Source organism: Eutrigla gurnardus (assembly GCF_963514095.1).
Source record: "Eutrigla gurnardus genome assembly, chromosome: 10".
NCBI lineage: Eukaryota > Metazoa > Chordata > Actinopteri > Perciformes > Triglidae > Eutrigla > Eutrigla gurnardus.
The window spans coordinates 2,674,478-2,696,505 of record NC_139924.1 but is presented as its reverse complement, the minus strand read 5'-3'; the positions used below and the strand labels follow the sequence as shown (position 1 = coordinate 2,696,505).

Here is a 22,028-nt window from a genome sequence, read left to right as displayed (position 1 = left end):
CCGCGGTGCTGGTGAGTGGTACAACTAGACTTAGCCTGCTGAGGGAATTAGAAAGGACAGACAGGCTGACGTTAAACAGCGCACCGACTCTCACTGGGAAAGGTCTCCAATCTGAGGATCTAACGGTTAGATTGGAGAAGACGCGCCAAAAGCAGAGTGAGGCCACACATGTCATAAAGGTGTCAAGAAGATGCGTTCCGCTGTGTGTCTGATCCTTCCACTCCTGTGCGTAATGAAGGCGGCAGCGTCCGCCCCGTTTGAATCCGAGGATGTCGTACCTGTCCGGATGAACGCGAGAATCCGCGGGCGCTTTTGGAAACGAAGCGAGGAGCAGCCGAGATTCATCCTCAGCGCGTTTGGCAAAGACTTGACCCTGAATCTGGTTCCAGATACCAGTTTCATCGCGCCTTCCTTCACCATTCAGCGCGTCCGAGCCAGAGACGTCGGCGCTTCAGATGGCCGGCCCGTCGCGGATCTCCGGAAACGCATGAAGCAAAGCGAGGAGAGCGACGGACAGCTCCGGGGCTGCTTCTACTCGGGGAATGTGGATCACGACCGAAGCTCGGTTGTGGCTGTCAGTTTGTGCTCCGGCATCTTTGGCTCCTTCATCACAGACGGGAAAGAGTATTTAATTGAGCCCAAACTTGGCGGCGGCCCGGGGCCAAACTCTGCCGAGCAGCTGCATGTCATCAAGAGGAGGACATTCATTCAGAGCCTCGGCGCCCCGCTCCGGTTTGACCGCGCAGCGGGGGAGAAGCACAACGTTGGGGAACGTTTTACGCACGGCGACGGTGACGCACGGATGGAACCTCGCCGGAGACGCTTTGTTTCCGCGCCACGGTTCATAGAGACCCTGGTGGTCGCAGACTCATCCATGACACACTTCTATGGAGATGAAATCAAGGTCAGACACGACGAACTCATTCTTTCCTGAACTCTGTTGTTTGGAACGTTTTATTTCGCAGAATGTGCCATAAACAAAGGCGTTTGTTTAGTTCATGTCTCCATCCTGGCTGCAGGGATTCTCAGTGGCGGGATTTATTTTCCGTGCTGCTTCATAAATCACGTCTTGGCAATGAGGGGGCTTGGGAGGAAATCGGTGGGCTCCCTGTTTTTCACAGGCATATAGAAAGAGGTCAAGCAACAGAAATGCGAGCAATGCTGCACCACATTCCTGAAGACTTGGTCACGATTTGGCAGAAGGGCCACAGCATCATCCGGGGAAGATCCACCACGTTTACATCTATTCTGTTTTTTGTAAATTCATTTAATGGATCCTTTCCTGCTGTACAATATGAAAAAAACCCATCTAATATTTAATTTGATCAAAGTTTGATGGATGGTGATACTACTACTACACTTCTCTAACTATAGATAGCTATAACTATAGAAGCTTCTAGTGTGTTTGTAGTTCACATGTTCCTCAGCCGCCAAAGTGTCAGCCTCAGTTCAGTGAGACTCATAACTTATATTATAGGGTTATATTGTTCTTTTTAAACTAAAAAATCAGATTCTTTCAAATGTCATTAACCTGGTTTCTATAAGCAGGGGCGGCTTTAGTGATTTGGAGGTCCCAGGCAGAAATCAAGATGCGGCTCATGTAGCACATGTGGAAAAACGTTTTAAGCAGGAAAATCATCCCACACTAGAAAAAGTAATTTCAGCAAGCCTGATGGAAGACACACGCCCACGCTCATTTCAATTTAACACAAGCCTATGACAGCGCTCTGGAAAAACCGAGCCACCCGGCCCCCCCATGACGCAATCATAGGATAGTCAACCAAAATATTGTGAGATATTAAAATAACTCCTTTTTTAGATGATATATATTGTCACAGAAATGATTGCGATGTAAACACTCCAAGCCATGTATACCACACAATAAGTCAATAGCGTTAATGTCGAACCACGTCATGTCTATACATCGTAATCGCTAATTGAGATGACTGATATGTTCATAACATCATATGAAGAGCTGATCATGTCAAAATTGCGCCATATATCACACGATAAGTTGATATTGTAAAAATGATCGAGGCTACGTCCATGTATCATGACCTAATCATCCTGACACGCCTATTATCACTTTTGTATCTTTCTATTTTTACTATTAGCCATAACATGTAATCTTAGTTGGGCTCTAGTCTGCAGCGAGAGACACAAGCGACCTTCACCTAAGCATACTGTCAAATAAATTCACCTTGTTGGAAGTTTTTAAATGTTTCGTCCCATGTCTCCCCCCACACAGCATTACATTCTGACCCTGATGTCGATGGCTGCCCAGCTTTACAAGCACCCCAGCATAAAGAACTCCGTAAACGTGGTGGTGGTGAAGATGTTGGTGGTGGAGGATGAGGAGATCGGCCCGGAGGTCTCCAGCAATGGAGGTGTGGCTCTGAGGAACTTCTGCTCCTGGCAGCAGCTCTTCAACCCGCCAAGCCAGAGGCATCCAGAGCACTATGACACTGCAATGCTGTTCACCAGAGAGGTGAGGCCCAGATACACACCTGCTTCTTTACACAGGGTCTCTGCAAGAAGACATACCATCATCTACATGTGTGTTGGAAACATTTCATTACAGACATTATTCACAATTTGAGCATTAAGGGTGATGCTTGGAGGCAGTAGTTTGACAAAATAATAACTCATGGTCCACTTATCAGTTTTCCAGAGCTTTTCAGCTGAGACTCACAGTCCTCTTCAGCTAATAGAGTTTGCTCAGTAGTCACAGAGACCGTGAAACAACAAAGACTCTGGATGAGAGATTGAATGACAATTGGAGGCGGACAACATCAGCTGTCTGTGAACACCAAAACAAAAACTCATAGGTCAAAGGTCATCAACCCGGAATCAGTGGGGGGTTGAAGAAAGACTGTTGTGTCTGTCACCAGATACCATCTTTGTACAAAGATGAGGGGTACCACCTCCCCATACAATCGTGTTATCACGTTCACATATTACGTATCACATTTCCATTACCCAGCCATCTCTATGACAACAGATGAAAAACCATCCAATGAGGAAGACTGTGATATCTGCAGATAAAGCAAATGAATGGATCTTGAGTTTTAAAAAAGATCTGCAATTGTGGTTGCTTATTTCAATTAAAAACAGCAGTGGCTCAGGAATTAATCCTTGGGGAACACCCAAGATTGTAATAAAGGAGCAGTAGTATCCTGGATTTCATTGGGAAGTTTTAACTACCTGAAATGCTGCGCTAATACTTTTTTTTTTATCAAAGCAATGAGTCAAACATGGCTGCCAACTCTCACATTGACCATGAGACTCAAGCGATTGACACTTTTCACACGTTTTCTTATGCAGCGAAAGCTACATTAATAACTGATAAGACCGCGGTGAGAAAAGAGGACACTGATAGCACACATACAGACTCTGACCGACAATTTCATGAACATCATTTTATGCTGTTATGGTACCAGCACTCAGAGCTCCCAAAGAGAAGAAAGAAAGACTTAATACAGCAATATTTGCACTGTTTCCTTCAGAGGTTCACTGTTCAATGCAGGATGAATCTGACTATGAACTATGAACATGTCAAATCTGAAGCAATTTTACTTTGTAGTTTAGTTGGTGAAATGCGTACTGTTGTGTACTGTGAAAAGTATCGCTCATACCAACGAGCTCAACAGCAACATTACTGTTCTCGTCAATTTCATTTCCAGCAACAGCAGGAAGCAGTTATAAGCAAGAAAAAAAAACAACTAGTATTGACTGGCCACTGCTGCTCAGCACCAAACAGCAGACAGACAAAGTGAATTACTATCTGGTGGAACATTTAGCAGCCAAAGAGCCAGATATTTCCCCCAGGAGTTGACGGAGACTAAAACAAAACAAAGAATGTTTGCTGTAAATCAAGAATTGATTTACAGCAAACAACACAAGGCTGAAATGAGAGACTAATACAGCTTTCAAACTATTCAGTACAAAATATCTTGTATGGAGCTTCACGACTCACAGTGGCTTCAAAGCCAGTGATTACCATAGATTATGAAAGTCAGAGCCTGGTTTGGGGGGTTTGATAACTCAAATGTTGTAGTTGTAGAAAGTCTATTAATGATAGTCTGGTATATTTTGTTCTCCATCCAGAAGACAGTAAACCAGCAAGGATGAGTCACGAATGAAGCCCCTGATAGGATTCAGTCCCAGACCAGCTGCAGCACATAAGGTGGTTTCTGACCAGCTCAACTCAACCTCAATGTCTCTCAGTAACACAGGTGCATTTTGGGGCCAGTTGTGTGGAGTTCCAGCCGAAATAGAGGCCCTTCCTTTGGGATGTTTTTGCCATGTCTTGCTCTTTATGCAACCAACGAGCACACATGTGTGAGATTAGAGGGGGGAAAGAACCAAGGTGAGGTAAAGGAAAGCCTTTCTAGCCTCCGGGTAAATTAAGGAAGCTGAAAAGGGATCGTCAGATGGAATAGTTGTAATCTTTTCCATGCGCGGGGAATGTCAACAGAAAGCAAACACACTGTTCTTTATGGATGCTCCAACAGGAAATAAGTCCACAAGTCCTGAGGGTTTGACTTGTGATTGGCTTGTTCTGCTGTATTTGGTTGCCTTCTTCCATCTGGTATGTGCATGTTGACAAGGTGTTAGCAGACAATACTAAATAATACAATCTCTATTTTTGCCTTTCTGCCCTGGGTTCAGCTTGGTCGGATCACAAGCTTGGCATATATTTGCCTACTGAACGCTGTCAGCATGTAAATCTGACCCTGAGTCAGTGACATAATGAATAGAACATCTGGGCTTTTGTGGTCTTGTGCTGCATTTGTTGAAGCGGCTTTTGGTTGTGGAAACCGTCATTTACCCCCGTTTGTTCGTCTTTCAGTGGAGACGCTTTGAAATGTCAAGGAAGGATGAGCTAACGTTAGCGCTGCCACAAAATCAGCATGAAGACACTTTAAATATTCAGCTTGAATGATCTGGGTTGAAGATGTGCCATGTCTCCTACAGTCCTGGTCTGTCTCCTACACTTGGTCTGCATACATGAGTGACTGATGCTGTAGAGGAACAAGGTGTACAAACTCACGCTGAGCAGCGTTCAAGTCCAGATGGGTTTTACATCACGGAGGGTTCTGCCTGGTATTTTTTTTTTTTTGGGGGGGGGGGGTCCATCCCTCTCGCCGGCCGTCTTCTCGGCAGGACAGACCGCTGCTCCTCCACACTGTTTATTTTCTCCCCTCACAGCCCCAGAAAGCTGCATGTTGAGGATATTTAAGTGCTTTGTTTTATGACGGAAGAACTGAGCAACATGTTTTTGTGTTTGGAAAGTGGCAGAAAAACAAGTGGACACAAATTGACAGTGAAGGGTCACCACTCACATTTACTGCCAAAACACAGAAACATAGATTTGATATTTGACAGAATAATGAACGACTCTGCCGACTCTGCTAACAGTCTCCGAGCAGATAGTCACAACTTTTCAAAGGGAAATGATCTCGATTTCGAACAATCTGTTGCCAGTATTGCTAAATAGGACTCTGATTGTCCATAACAAGACCAACTGATTTGAATGAAATTGTTGAATTGGATCCAATACAATATGCTTATGAGTTTATTACTTTTTTATTGTTATAGCATTTGCAATACTAAAGACAAAACACTGACAGAACAGGAAGAAGACATGATAGTGAAAACTGGCCAGTTAACAGAATTTCCTCATGGGAATAAAGGAACAAGGTTGTGTTAGTTGTTCTTGTGGTTTGTCGTTTGCGGTCGTATGAGCGTCTATGTTGGTTCTGGAGCCAAACCTAAAGTGCCCTAAAGCTGCATTCTCTCTGCTGGCCACCAGGAGGCGACCCTTCTCTGATTGTATAGAAGTCTATGAGAAAATGGTCCTACTTCTCTCTTGATGTATTATCTCAGTAAACATGAGTTTACTGAGATAAACCTCTAGTTTCAAGTCTTCTTCAATCCAGCATGATGTTCATTTAGTCCATTATGATCCATTTAGAGTCCAACAGACCAGAAGGCAGGGAATGCTTTAGGGGGCGGGGCTACCTGCTGATTGATAGGTCGCTACCTTGGTGCTCTCCGGCCTGGGAGTTGTCTGTGTTTTCATCTCTAGAACTTTAACACTTTTACAGTGTGTTTTCAGATCATGGAAGTTAATTGTAAACTATTTGTGGTCCAAAAGTGCCTTCTGTATTTGGTCGTACTTAGCTCCGCCCTTTCAATCTAGATTGTGAAGGGCAAATACCAAGAGGCTGAACTGGAGTCTTCCAAACCAAACAATGCATTCATCAAGTGGGTCACGGTGACTGCATCCACTTCACAGCCAGTGTGCGTTGAAGTCTATGGGCTGCATGGATGAAGGGATGGTTGAAAAGAGAATGAAGTCCCCGCACTGTTAGCATTATGACTGTTAGCTGCAAGCTGTCGGCTCAGCCATTGCCATGAAAGCTGCGTGCAGGCAATAAATATGGTCTAAATATCAAATTTAGCACGTTTAAAAAAATAAAAAAAAACATATTTTTGCACTGGTATTAGTCATAAGCAGCTAATAACAATGGCATAGAATCTTGTCGACCCTAATAAGATATCAAACATAATACAGTTTGAGTACACACAAATTATAATAATTATAGCAATTTTCTAGCATGAATAGTGGTTGCAATTATGATTTTGAACATCCACTTTATTATAGTTCAATGAAAAGCTCAGTGTCAGTAATCATGTCATCATCCAGCTTCAGAGTGCCGGGTTTGTGTTGCAGGACATCTGTGGACAGAGGAGCTGCGACACGCTGGGCGTGGCTGATGTGGGGACCATGTGCGACCCCAAGAGAAGCTGCTCAGTCATCGAGGATAACGGCCTGCAAGCTGCCTTCACAGCTGCACACGAGCTCGGTTAGCTCACAGTTATTGACGTATGGGGGGGGGGGGGGGGGGGCAATTTCTAATACAACACAATAGCAAGTTGCATTATGTGCACCTTTTAAAACATTTTTCAATCATTCATGACCACTATTCTGGGAACATGTTTCACATTGGTTGTCATTGCATCCTTTCCCCGCCGCAGGTCATGTGCTGAGTATGCCTCATGATGACTCCAAGACCTGCGAGAGGCTGTTTGGAGATCTGGGAGGACATCATCTGATGGCTCCTCTGTTTGTCAGCCTGAACAAGACGGCACCTTGGTCTCCCTGCAGCGCTCTCTACATCACTGAGTTCTTTGACAATGGACACGGTAGGAAATGTTTCAGGTTGTCGCCCCAGCAGGTTCAAAATTACACACCGTGCAAATCAAAAAGTAGAGAGTTGCTTCTGCCAACATGGACATCTGCCACAACAGCGTGGCTCTGTTATTAGCACTGATTCAGAGATGAACAAAGCATACTGTTATTCCTCTAACTGTGGCTTTCCTGCGTTAACATGTCTCTCCCCTCAAATTATGGGTTGCAGGGATAGTTTATCTCACCCGTAATTTCCACATCTTCCCTTTCCATATCCTCTCCTCCTCAGCCTCTCCACCTCCCTCTATGTTTCTGCCTCTCCCCATCTCACATTGTGCATCTTGTTGAGTGTGTATCCTTGCTAGACCTGTCACTGAACCTTCTTTTCCACTGACTCATACAATGGACTCCTTCCTGTTCTTCACCTCCTCAGCCAAAAGCAACAGCTGGCGTCAGCAAAATATGTTCTTTATCAGTTACAAAAAAGACGTGTGTGGCTGAGAATGTTCATTCCAAACTGTGGACGTCATTATCGAGTGCAAAAAAAAGCCCATTTAATGGAATAAAGAATAATTAGAGAGTGTTTCTCAAACTTTTGGGGGCCAGGGACCTTGTGATCATTACACTGATTCATTAGTTGTTTACTTCCATTTGTTCTATTTTATTCTAAAACCTTTGAGCCTAAATACTTCAGACATGTTTCATAGTCCTAAACACAAACACATTTGTATTGACATCATGATAAGACCACTTTGTTTTGCCCTGAAATTCTGGCTGCTTTGTAGTCAGATGTTGCCTGAGCTTGGATGCCTCGTGGCTGAGTAGCACCTGCAGACACACGACAGCAGAGCCAAACTATCGTCATGCCATCTCAATTTAGCTAGCATGTTAATAAGCCAAGTCTAAGTAGCGGCAGGAAATGTTCGCTGCGCCCGAGTGAACTGATTGAGTCACGACAGATTGACATGATGAGTCACAATCATATGGTAAATGGCCTCATTTATATAGCGCTTTTCTCCAAAGCTACAGGAATGACTGACATTCACCCATTCACACACACATTCACACACCGATGGCGGAGTCAACCACGCAGGGCGACAGCCAGCTCGTCAGGAGCAATTAGGGTGAGGTGTCTTGCTCAGGGACACCAGGCACTCAGCTAGGAGGAGCCGGGGATCGACCGGCAATCTTGCAGTTGCCAGCCAACCCGCTCTACCTCCTGAGCTAACACCCCCCCTATCATATCAGTTTCTCTTGGCCCTCTCTTAATAATACAGCACAATTGTATCATTTATAGCAAACTACTGCGGAGCTGCTCTGAATATCACTGATTTAGAGGAAAATCACTCATTCTGATTTGTAATAGTGTCAAATGTCTGGATTCAGGACATTAACATCACCCCAGGAGCAAGCACTAGGCCACTTATGAAGGTCCACTGCGTTCATTACATTTGAAGCATTCATTTTTTTATATTCAGGACACAATTTACCCTGAATGTCTTTCCACTGTTAGGCCACACACATTTACAATGGTCAATAATCTCCATATCCACACTATAATCCCTCTCATACTTTGTACTGTAACAACAGGGGACTGCCTCCTGGATGTCCCGGAGAGTACCATGCCACTACCAAGAGAGCTGCCAGGCACCAAGTACAGCCTGGACCAGCAGTGCCAGCAGATGTTTGGAGAGGAATTTGTCCAATGCTCAAACTCTTCAGACAGTGATATTTGTAGCCAGCTGTGGTGTCAGGAGGACGGGACGCTGCAGTGCTCCACCAAGAACGGCAGCTTGCCCTGGGCCGACGGGACCCCCTGCAGCCTCAACGGGACCTGCCTCCACGGAGTGTGCATGTCGAGTCAGGAGGTGATGCAGCCGTTGGTGAGACTGCTTCTTTATTCTGAATTCATGAACAATAAAAGACACAGGGGTTTGCTGCCACAGCTTTAGTCAGTCTGGTATCACCAGTAGCTTATGGTGGCTAATGTTAGCAACCTTAGCTGTGGAACAGAAGTCTATGAGAAAATGGTCCTACTTCTCTCTTGATTTATTATCTCAGTAAACATTGTAAACATGAGTTTATGTCTCAATCTCTAGTTTCAAGTCTTCTTCAATCCAGCATGATGTTCATTTAGTACATTATGGTCCATTAAGAGTCCACCAGACCGGAAAGCAGGGGATGCTATAGGGGGCGGGGCTACCTGCTGATTGACAGGTCGCTACAATAGAGTCTTTGAGCCCATTGTTTTTGTTTTATGGGCCACAACTTAATGTTTTGGTTCACTCTCATCAACTTTATTTTCCACAGCTGTTTTCAACATTTACTTGCCCGGCATCAAACAGCCAATCAGACAAAGTCAGTAGCTAGCTGTTGAACATAGCGAAACAGCTAAAGAGGCTTCTCTTCTTCTCACTAGTTGGTGAGAAAAAGAACTAGAAGGAGAGCGAATTTTGAATTTGCAAACAAAATACTAACATTGCTCACATGTGGACTCTGGTCCATTTCTCCTAAATCCCAATAGTCCGATAAATGTTCCAGTGAACCGAAAGCTAATTTCTCCCGAAAACAAACGGCCATTATTAAGAAGTTCCATTGCACTGAAAATCCACACTCTTCAATAATCAAATCAAATTCCTCCTGACATTATGTTCTGCCTGTCTGCCCTGTTTCACCATACCGAAGCTAGGAAATGTTGTTTCAGCTCAACTTAAAGCGGCCTCCAACTTCCGTAGTTTTTAAATTGAGCAAATTAACCTGGAAAGGATTGCAGTCAGTTAACTGTGCACTCTTCACTAACTGACTCCTCGCTGCATGCGTCACGCTGACAATGTTCTTTGCTTGCACTTTCTTGCTTCTGAGATCAGCCCGTAGATTTCCATTAGTCTGTTCCTTTTGAAGTGCACTGCTCAGAAATATGGCCATTTGAACATCAAAAATGGGATGACAGCTGGGCAAATCCAGTGAAATTGTGTGATAGAGTTTGATTTGGTTTCATCAACAATCATTGGAAATCTGCTGCATTGGGAAATATAACTTCCGAGTGAGGCTGCAAAGGGAAGCCGCCAAGACAAAACTCTACAGCGTCTCACTTCGTGACACTTTTTCAGAATTGCAGCTGTGAGCAGTTTTAAGTAGAATTATATGAATGACAAGTACAGGATACTGTAAGAGTATGGATAACAGCATCATTGGAATTTGGTAAGATTAAATCCAGTTGCTTCATGATGCCTGTTTATATTTCCTTAAATAATCTTTAGCGTTTCAGTTTAGCTTGCTTGCCTTGAAATCTTCTCTTTGTGTTATGATCGCACACGTGTTTATGAACCCAGACGTGCTGGCAGCTGGGATCGGGCTTTGTCCAAACATATAAAACTCATGGAAAGGACACTCTCACAAACACACATATGCACATGCACACACGCTTTCAATTGTGCCTTACAAATGTGGAGTATGGCAGGTTCCACTAGTGGTGAGTGACACATGTGGCAGGAATGTGGGTAGAGGCAGACAGCAGGCGCGTGCCGAACTTCAACACAGATTTAGCCTTGGAGTCGCGGCACGCCAACACACTGTGCGGCCTCAACCCTAGGAGCCCAGACTGTGGTTTAGGCTACACAGCTGAGATTGCCTTTGGCTCTGGGCTCGGACCAACTTCTCTGACTGCTCTCGCCCTGTTTGCTGTGTTTGACTGCAGATGGCTGTGGACGGCGGCTGGAGCTTGTGGGGACCATGGCAGCAGTGCTCCAGAACATGTGGAGGTGGGGTGGAGTTCTCCTATAGGGAGTGCACTGACCCAGTGCCCCTGAACGGAGGGAAGTACTGCGAGGGACAGAGGGTTCAGTACCAGTCCTGCAACACGCAGCCCTGTGACACCAATGACGGTGAGGATTAGCATTATGCAGTCTCATAATTGTACTGGAGGCTGCTGGCTGAAATAATAAATACAAAATAATCAGTTTACTTGACAATTTCAACAAATACAAATATTCACTGCTGTAAACAAAGTAGACAAATACTCAAAAAGATCAAACAACATCATTCAACAAACATCATTACGCATTCCTGTGTAGAACCTCAGCAAAATGTGCTTTTACAATCAATTTCCATAACCTCTCCTGTAGGCTTGTCAACCAGTATTGTATTCAATATATCCAGTAATATCCAGTTCTACAGCTTTGACCTCACTATTTGTTGAGGTTTCAGTAAGTAACATCTGCGGCATGAGAATTTTGCTCTGTACTGTTTTTTTCCTTCCTCAACCAGTATTGTATTCAGGCAGCAACCTCTGCCAAGTCTGGGGCGTAAAACGCTCATTCTCTCTGCTGGCCACCAGGGGGCGCCTCCTCTCTGGTTGTATAGAAGTCTATGAGAAAATGGTCCTACTTCTCTCTTGATGTATTATCTCAGTAAATATTGTAAACATGAGTTTATGGTCTCAATCTCTAGTTTCAAGTCTTCTTCAATCCAGCATGATGTTCATTTAGTACATTATGGTCCATTTAGAGTCCAACAGACCAGAAAGCAGGGGATGCTTTAGGGGCGGGCTACCTGATGTTTGACAGGTCGCTACCATGCTACAAATGCAGTTCGCTACTAAGGTGACTTTAACACTTAGCTGTAAAGTTGACCTTGAAATATGAAGCTAACTTTGTTAGCAGCTTTACACCAGAACCCACATGGATCCAGATCCAGTAAGATTTCTGCTCAGGGTGTCGCTCTGCCGCTTGTGTTCATCAGATCCACCCATCGCTCCTCCTGAGGTCTAAATATGGTCACTTCCTTCACTGGTTGTTAAAATTTCAAGATTTTAACAACCAGTCTATGGCTTATCTGTTACTTTTTTTTTTTACACTTTAGCAATTGAATACTTATGGGGCATATATTTATATTGTATCTTTAAAGTTTTATCCATGATATTTCATCTTCTTAATCATATTTTTTTGAACAAGGTCTTTTTATTTGAGATTTTCATTAAATACAAACATAATACAAACAGAACTAATCCCTAGTCACCACCCGCCACCCACCCACCCACCTACCAGACCTATACCGCTACATCAAAGACAATCATATTATGTACTTGTTAATAAGATAAATCACGTAGACACATATAGCAGAGACAGAAAGAACATATGTGACAATACCAGTAAGGGGTTCACATGTATTACAAGGTTACATTCTCTGCTTCCATTTGATCCACAAAAGCCAAGAAAGGCTGCCAGGTTGCATAAAATTTCAAAACAGACCCTTGGAGTTCTTAATCATATTTGTACTGTTATTCTATTATTCTCTTTATTGCACTCAAGCATTTTTTCAAGCACAGCCTCAAGAGTGGCCTACGGTATGGAAGCCCATTTCTGCCAATAAAAAGGAAAAAAAGATAACAAAATTAGCCATGTGATGAAAATATAATAAAAAATCCTGTGGGTCATCATAATAACATTCTTGAGATAATTACTTAAAATAATACTTAAGTCATGACTATGAGATACTTACTCGTTATTTTGAGAATGTTTGACATTATAAGGATCTTTTTTTCCTCACATTGATGAAAATGGGCTTCCATAGAATGGGCTTCCATTTTACTGCGCATGTTGTATGATGTAACAAAATAAACTTTCTGGATTTAAATTAAATTGAATGTCATGATAAAGCATTGGTTAATAATGGAGGGATGATCAATATAACCCAACTGTTATATTTCTCTAAAAGCATAGGTGGGATGCTGGGGTAATGTTTGGTGTTTTTGCTTGAAAAATGACTGAGATTAGGAATTGTTATCAAAAGAGTTGCTGATTTATTTTCTGTCAATTGACAAATCAATTAATTGACTAATAATTGTGTCTCTCTTGATATACAGTCCATTGCAGACAATTCATCAAAACATGTAATCTCAATTTCCACTAATATAGAGATATGAAAATTGATGTACTCAACATATTTAAGTGTTGGATTATTTTGACATAAAGATATATTTTGGTTGAGCTGCTTCATTTTGTGAGATGATTCATTTTAAAGAGTTCTCAGTGTATTGTATACTAAGCTTGAATCCTTTTTTTTTACTGTAGGAAAGAGCTTCAGAGAGGAGCAGTGTGAGAAGTACAACAGCCTCAACTACCTGGACTTCAACGGGAATATGAAACAATGGATCCCAAAGTACGCAGGTGTTTCTCCCAGAGACCGATGTAAACTGTTCTGCAGGGCTAGAGGCAGCAGTGAATTTAAGGTGTTTGAATCCAAGGTACAGTATACGTCTGCACTCACAGCTCATACAGACCATTTTCTAAACCAACTACCAGGATATAAACCCTGTAAACTAACTACCAGGATATAAACAATGTAAACCAACTACCACGGTATAAACCATGTAAACTAACTACCAGGATATGACCCATGTAAACCAACTACCAGAATACAAACCATGTAAACGTACTACCAGGATATAAACCATGTAGACAAACTCCCAAGATATACACCATAGAAACTAACTACCAGGTTCTAAAAAGTTATATAAATAAATGAATATATCCATTCCACTCAACTTGATTAGTTGATACCTTAAACACCTGCTTTTCGTTTCATTGCAGGTGATTGATGGGACGACCTGTGGCCCTGACACCACATCGGTGTGTGTCCAAGGCCAGTGTGTGAAGGCAGGCTGCGACCAGGTGATTGGATCTAACAAGAGAGTTGATAAGTGTGGAGTATGTGGAGGAAGTGGGCTCACATGTAGAAAGATCACAGGCTCCTACAACAAGGCAACGTAAGTGCTCCAAACAATTCCTTGACATATGCAAATCAAGTAATAACAATTGTTTGTAATTCAGCATCATTCAATTATTTGCATTTCTTGCACTATAGTTGAGGAGTGAAAAAAGACTATAGAGGTGGGTTTTGTGGTACTGAGCACTGCACAAGAAACTTGGTATCATCGCCATCTAAAAGCCAAAATTAAATCAGCTGTAAAGCTACCCCAGCCTGTTTTTAATTTGTACATTCTCTAATTTATGAGAGGATCTTGGATGTTGATCCTGGAATCTACTGGAGCAACTGTACCAGTTTGGAGGTTACAACCCAGAGTGCTCCGAGTACCACTGATACCTTTACTCTCCAAATCTTTTCTAGCTCCTCTTTCTTGGTATTTTTTTGAGCTTCTCATCTTCCTTCTTTTTGATTTTGATGTTGCTTGTAATAGCTAAATTAATGGCTACTGCTGTTCTCTGTTGTTAGATGGTTTGTTTATCAGTCTGGACACTGAAGTAGTCATTCTCAACCACCTTTGGAGGTGTCTTCCATTTTGATGTCAGGACTTCCAGCCAATAAAACTCAGCAAAGATATTCCTGTACACACTATGCCAGCCACTTGGTTCTGGCACTCCATGTACACCGTACCTGCACTTGGGGTCCTGTCTGGTGTGGTAGACCTCGGCCTGCTTCTGGGATTCTGTCTGGTGTGGTAGACCCCGGCCTCTATTGAACTTGTGCTCAGCAACTGTGCTGCAGTGACTAGTGCCTCTGTGCTGTCCATCAGACCAGCCTTTTCTAGCCGCTGGTAGGGTTTCTCTTATCAGCAACTTCTTCTATCTGTGGGTGCACGGGCTTGTCCTTCCATGATGGTTCCTCCTCCTCCTCCTCCTCCTCCTCCTTTTCCATCATCTTCTGCTGTCTGAGCTATTCACTGAGCGGGCCATCTTCCTAATGTACTCCTGGATCTTGGTTATTTCATCCTGGATATTGGCTCTGGGGCTCACTAGGCCTTGGCCAAGCTTTCTTGTCTTGATATCAGTTGCTTCTTTTTCTTCCTTTGGCAAGATTATTATTCCAGGGGGTATCTGAGGGCCGGCATTGCGTATGTGTTGATGGCTCTGATCTTGTTCTTTCCATTTAGCTGACTTTTTTAAAGACATGTGTAGGTATACTTTCTTGGGGCCTTTTCATGGTTTCCATTTGGTTGCGGGACTCCAAGGTATTTGTAGCTGTGCTGAACATCTGCTAAGTTGCCTTTTGGTTATTCAACCTCTTCGGTGGTGATCATCTTACCTCTCTTGGATACCATCCAACCTTATCATCCTTAACTTATCTTGCCCAAATGACATCCTAATGTCATTACTATAGATCCTTGTGATGTGGATCAGTGAGTCGAGGTCACGCTCATTCCTGGCATACCCCCTGGCTGATGGTTACTCCACTTCTGAACTGGTATCAGTAGCCACTCTTAGTGATGATCTGGCTGAGGGGGTTCAGGCCAACGCAGAACAACAGCGGGGACAGAGCATCCCTTTGGTATATGCCGCACTTGATGGTAACTTGTGTGATTGGCTTGAGTTGGCCTCTAGAGTTGTCTTTCACAGCGCCATTGAGTTCATGATGAAGACTCTACAATCCAGGCCATGCACAGGTTGTCTTGTCCTACCAACTCCTTTCTGGACACTTCTCATTTATTGATCAACGTGCCTTCTCATGTTAGCCACAATGATGCCTGACAGGAGCTTCATTGTTGTGCAGAGGCGGGTTATTGGCCGGTAGTTGGAAGTAGTTGCTCCCTTCTAGGGGTCCTAGGGGTCTAGGGGTTTAACCACTCTGGGTGTGTCCCATCCATCAGCAGCTGGTCCATTTGTGCTGCCTCTCGTTAGCCAGTAGGTGTTGGGGCCTGGTGTCCAGCTCTTCATACCCAATACTCTATCTTGGATGTTTGCCATTGTGATGGTTACTGGGTCTTCTTCGGGGAGGATATTGTGGTCTGCTATCAGATCCAGGAGCCACTGAGCACTGGTGTTACTGTGTTGCCTCCTTCTGTTAAAACAACAGAGCTGTAAAAAAAGAGTGTGGTAAAAATTGGCTTTGGAAATTGAGTTGGATCAATGCCGATCTCATGTCTATGCGTTAAGATCATGCTGAAGTTGAGAGGACATTAGACCAATTTAGCATATACAGTAGCTAGTATGACGCTTTCTTCCTTGACCACCAATAACAGGGCTGTGTATTGGCAAGTATCTGCCAATACAATCCGTATCATGATACAAGGCTATACTATTCATTATATTGGCATACTGTAAGCAAAGCAATTTTAGGAAACATAGTACAAAGAACACACCACCATATGCATAACATCTAATTTTCTTATATAATAATATATAATCCTTGTTTTCATGTGAAGAAAAGGGGAAAAGCCAGCCTGGCTCCGTAGAGAAGAAGGCAAGACTATTGGAATTAGTAGTGCACTTTGCAGGTGTCATTTGAGAGAGTGAGTCTGTTGGGAAGGAATAACATTACCATATTGTGTAACTATTTCTTTAAAGAAAGAAAACAATGTGTGTACATTATCTAAATGCAGTTCTTTGTTTTCCCTTCTAGCTATGGCTACAATGACATTATCACGATCCCTGTTGGCGCTACTAACATTGACATCAAACAGCGGAGCCACAGAGGAATTAAACATGATGGAAACTACCTGGCTATAAAGAGAGAAAGTGGCAGTTACATTCTCAATGGTAACTTCTCTGTATCCACGGTGGAGCAGGACATACCTGTGCTGGGTGCTGTGCTAAAGTACAGTGGCTCCTCCACCACACTGGAGAGGATCCAGAGCTTCAGGCAGCTGAAAGAGACCATCACCATCCAACTCCTTGCCACTGCAGGGGACGTCAACCCTCCCAAGGTCAAATATACCTTTTTCATCCCTAGAGATGTGATTTTCAACAAATCCAAGGATAGGAAGGGCTCATCCCCATCTTTGCATATGATCCATCAATTTGGCATGCCTGACTGGGTTTTGGGGGAGTGGTCTGAGTGTTCCAAGAGCTGTGGCTCTGGATGGTCCAGGAGGAACGTTGAATGCAGAGACAGCATGGGTTTCCTCTCCAGCGAATGCAACAAAGACCTGAAGCCCATAGACATCAGGCCTTGTGGGGATCTGCCATGCCCCATATGGCAGATGGGACCATGGTCCGTCTGCTCGCGAACTTGTGGCCTGGGGGAGCGCCGCCGCACCGTCTTGTGCATAGACTACACTGGGAAGACTGTTGAGCCAGAGAAGTGCGATCTGAACAAAATCCCAGAGCCAGTCTCTGGAGAATGTATCAACCAAGAGTGCTTATGAAGAACATGAGTATAGTGAACTTTCCCTTTTTTGTCCGACTGCAATTACCAACCATGGATGGATTACTGAATGGGAACACCGGGCATAGGCCCAAGTGTTGGGGACAGAGACACAAAACAACCACAAAAAGACACCTAACCACACAAAGAAACAAAATGAACACCAAGAGACACAACATGACCACAAAGATACAGGAACAACATGTAACAACCACATAGAAACACAAGGCCAACACCAAGAGACAAAACCACGACAAAGAGACACATAACAACCACAAAAACATATAAATCGAACACCAAGAGACACAAAATAGCAACAAAAAGATACAAAACTACAACATAAAGACACAAAACAACCATTAAGAATTGCAAAATAACTACAAACCATGTTTACATAGTTTCTGAGAATTGTATTGTTGAATTGTTTGTAGTCGTGTTGTGTCTCTTTCATTCTGGAAGTCTTGTTCTACAGTATGGAGAAGGGGTGAGGGGACTTTAACATCCCTGTGCCCTGGAGCCCATTGCCTCATAATTCATCCATGTTACCATCCATCTAGTCACATCAGGGGCATTTGCCTAATTATGGTTTTGTCATCTTCTGTTGACATTTGACAACCACTATTGCGAAATTTTGAAACAATGGAAATCTACCTCAGGATGTACATGAGATGCTATGTATAGATGCTAGATGAAGGTGCTGTGTGTGTATTTTCACCAGAAAGAGAACTTTTCTAGTCCCACTTTAAATAGAACATACTGTAACTTTTTAGATGAAGTCTGGTATAATCTATAAAAAGTGTGTCTTTCCTAACATAGAAAGACACACTTTTTATAGATTATACCAGACTTCAAAAAGTGTGTCTTTCTAAGTTAGCTATCCATTAAAGTGGGGCTAGACATGGCATGAAACCTGCTGTCAAACACCAGCACGGTGTAAATATACCTCCAGTTGTCCTCCCTAGAAACCCAACCCCTTTAAGCTTTGATCGAGCAATTTACCTATTATTAGGGTAGGTACATTCGATTGATGCATTGTAATGTCAAGCCTAATGTGCTCCTATTTGATTGCTTCTCCATCCATCCATACATCCATTATCAATCACCAGTTAATCTGTTCAGGGTTGCGGGGGTGTTAAATGATTGCGATGATGATATTTTTACCCTGCAAATTTGTACTGAACTTGGGGAAAACCATTCATTGACACTAAATCTGACATTTTGATCGATAATGTGGTAGTTACAGCCAGTGTCTAAGCACATTATTTTAATGCCGAACTAGAAGAAAATAATTTATAGAACTTAAGTTTGAGTTTACACGATATGTAAAATGACTTGATAGAGACCCATGATAGAGAATTTGCCTCTGCCCTGTAGTTTAATTTTAGAATTTTTCCATTATAATTTAGTTGAGAGGGACAGAGGTACAAACAATCTGAAATGCAATAGATGTTTCTTTGGAGGTGTTTTTACTACATTAAGTGATAAGGATACTATCTGTTGTGTATTTGAAAAATAACGTTTATTTTATTCATTTCCAGACTTTTTTTGTTAATGCATCTTATGCAAACACTCACAGTTGTTTTCAAACTCTTGTATGTATATTTGAATTCTTCATTTATGTTGTTAATTTACATTATGTTATAAAACAAAAGAGATGGAGCATTAGGCATATATCCCTTCAGTGAAGGACCATACTATTTTGTTATTACAGCTTCCTTTTCAAGCTATTTATTTTTTGTAAAATTTTTACTTTGGACGTATAATTAACATGGCAGATGCTGCTGTCTTTGAGATTTTGCCTTTTTATCTGTTCAAATAAACACATATATGTCAATACATGGTTCTCTTTTACTGCAACAGCCAAAATGAAATGTGCAATCCTTTTACTCCTTTTTATTGTGCACAAAAGCTTCATTACTTGAGGATCATCATGTCCAGATTGGTAGCTACATATCAGAAGACATACTTCCAATTCCAAATAAATGTTAGTTTTCCATGTTTTCCAGAGCAGCCGTTTAGATCATTGTGGACTAATAAAAACCATCAATAAAGGCCAGACTAATGGATTTTTTTGAGGTGGGTCGGATGCTTTTAAAAGCAGGGTGAGGCAGATTTCATTGCTTGTATTCCAAACTGAAATGCCATAAGGGGTTCAGTAAAATCCTCTGAAGTGTGAAAACGTCTCTGGTAAGAAGTAAAAAGACACTCAGTAGCAGTGATTTGGGAGGAACCTCCGTCTACCAGGTTACAACAGGGACTTAAAGGGATAGTTCAGAATTTTGGACATAAGACCATATTTTCCAAGTGAGCCGGTGTGTTTGAGACGTCTGGAGACGTTTTCAAGAAATTTCATTCAGTTCTTCTAGTTGCCGAGTTCGCTTATGCTATGGCTAGCGCAAGTCAATGGTTCTTAGGTTCCTAGCTAAGAACCATTTACTTGCGCTAGCCAGGCCCGGCCCTAACCAATCTGGAGCCCTAGGCAAGATTTTAGGTAGCGCCCCCCTTGCATCGGCAGTGTAGTGTATATACTCACCAGGCCCGGCCCTAACCAATCTGGAGCCCTAGGCAAGATTTTAGGTAGCGCCCCCCTTGCATCGGCAGTGTAGTGTATATACTCACCAGGCCCGGCCCTAACCAATCTGGAGCCCTAGGCAAGATTTTAGGTAGCGCCCCCCTTGCATCGGCAGTGTAGTGTATATACTCACAAGAAACCGAATAGCTTTGTCTTTGACCTTTTTTTTACTTAAAGAAAGCAAATTCACAATCAGAATAGTTAACAAAATAAAAAAATTATGAATAAATAAATGAATACAAAAAATACAATGAATATATGAAATACAATCATTTTTACATACATTCATAAATAGTCTTAAGTATAAGATCTAACTAAACACAAAATAAAACGTGTCAACAAGTTGCATAAAATAAATTAAAAATACAATATAAATAAGGCACTGCACAAAACAAGATATTAAAGGTGGGGGCAACAGGAAGACAGCTTGATGCTGCTGCATCATGGCTGGGTTGTGCTGCTGAGGTGGAGGCAGCAGTGGTAGATGTGGTAGATGGCCCAGGGGTGGGATTTAGAAACTTCAACAGTGCATCTGAAGAGAGGAGTATGTGACACCATTGAGTATTACAGTCTAATAATAAAAACATATGATTCCAGGAATAAAATGAAATGATATAATATAAATGAAAAACCAAAGAGATATATGTATGATGTTAACTGATATGCAAATTAGATTAGATTCAATTTATTGTCATCATTACAGTGAAATGCTGAATAGCAGAATGCAAAGTAGCAGTAATATATCATATGAGAATGTTATGTTATGATTATCTTTGATCGAATCACAGCAGTGCTCATATTCAAAACAGCATTCTCTCTCATGTGATATTGCTTAATTAACATTAATGATGTGCACTTTAACTACTAGGCTTACAACTATAATATATAAAGGGGTGGAAAAGTCACTATTACCAGCAGGGCAAACGTGAGCTAACCAGAAGGTAATAAAAATGTAAACAAATGTAAACACCTGCTTAAAGGATCTAATACAAATGTCCCATAGGTGGGAGTACTGTAATTACCTAACGTTACATTATTACTTTCCATAACAACTTAGCCCCCTCCACAATATTAACTGACGTTAAAACAGTCAACTAACGTTAGCTATTTATTGATTAGCAATTAGCGAATCATGTAACGTTATCCTAATGCTAAAAAGCCAGGTTACTATCTGTAACATTCTATTAAATAGGCTTTGCTTTGCATTTAAATTAACGTGGGATTATTTCTTGTACCAACTTTTTTTTATTTATTTTTTTATTACCATTTGTGGCACTGGCGTGGCGCCCCCCGATGGACGGCGCCCTTAGCATTTGCCTATACGGCCTATGCCACGGGCCGGCCCTGGCGCTAGCCATAGCATAAGCAAACTCGGCAACTAGAAGAACTGAATGAAATTTCTTGAAAACGTCTCCAGACGTCTCAAACACACCGGCTCACTTGGAAAATAGGTCTTATGTCCAAAATTCCGAACTATCCCTTTAACAATATTCTTGTCTGAATGTTGGTATTATTCTATTCACAGTTGACAAGATGTGAAAACCATAAAGGGTTGCAAATTCCAATAGACTCATAATATCATATCCAGACTTTGGTTTGGGTTACTTTCAAATATATTTATAAAAAAGTAAAACATAAAAAAGATATCCATTTAGAAATGCAGTCAAGGGCTAGACGTGGTAATGGAATTGTTTTTTCCTTAAAGATCGGAAATAATAAAGTAAATATTAAGATTAATAAAAAGAAGAAATTAGGGGGGAAATAAATTAAATATAAAAATATTAATATTTCCTCTGCAACAGCAAATAATCACATTACACAATATGAGGGCCAACACCACATACAATAAGTTAGACATTTTATTAAATAGGTGTGGGTAGGTCTTGGGAAAGATGAACACATTGCATGTTCTAGTGGGCCAAAGAATTGAGGTATAAATTACATTCAGAATACATTAAATATAGAAGTACATGATAATACGAAGATAATAAATATATTCACCGCACATAACAGAGCTGTGCTTGTTATGATCAGATGAACAGGTCTATGGGAATGAGTAGGGACAGTGGGACGAGGTAGCCAGAGTTGTGTTGTATATGTCGCTGAGTGTGAGACTTCCTGTTTCTAACTGTACGGTACCGTGAGAGATGCGCGTTG

The 22,028-nt window shown here is 42.1% G+C and overlaps 1 protein-coding gene across 1 annotated transcript; it reads left to right on the top strand.

Moving 5' to 3' along the window:
* Positions 1 to 24: 24 nt before the first annotated feature.
* Positions 25 to 18,100, top strand: LOC311020197 (A disintegrin and metalloproteinase with thrombospondin motifs 8-like). The gene is made up of 9 exons (XM_084020116.1): positions 25 to 904; positions 2,249 to 2,488; positions 6,740 to 6,872; positions 7,045 to 7,212; positions 8,789 to 9,081; positions 10,896 to 11,082; positions 13,270 to 13,442; positions 13,789 to 13,964; positions 16,556 to 18,100. Exons 1-9 carry the CDS (start codon positions 191 to 193, stop codon positions 17,298 to 17,300), a joined length of 2,829 nt encoding a protein of 942 aa, XP_083876242.1. The 5' UTR covers positions 25 to 190; the 3' UTR covers positions 17,301 to 18,100.
* The last annotated feature ends 3,928 nt before the right edge of the window (positions 18,101 to 22,028 follow it).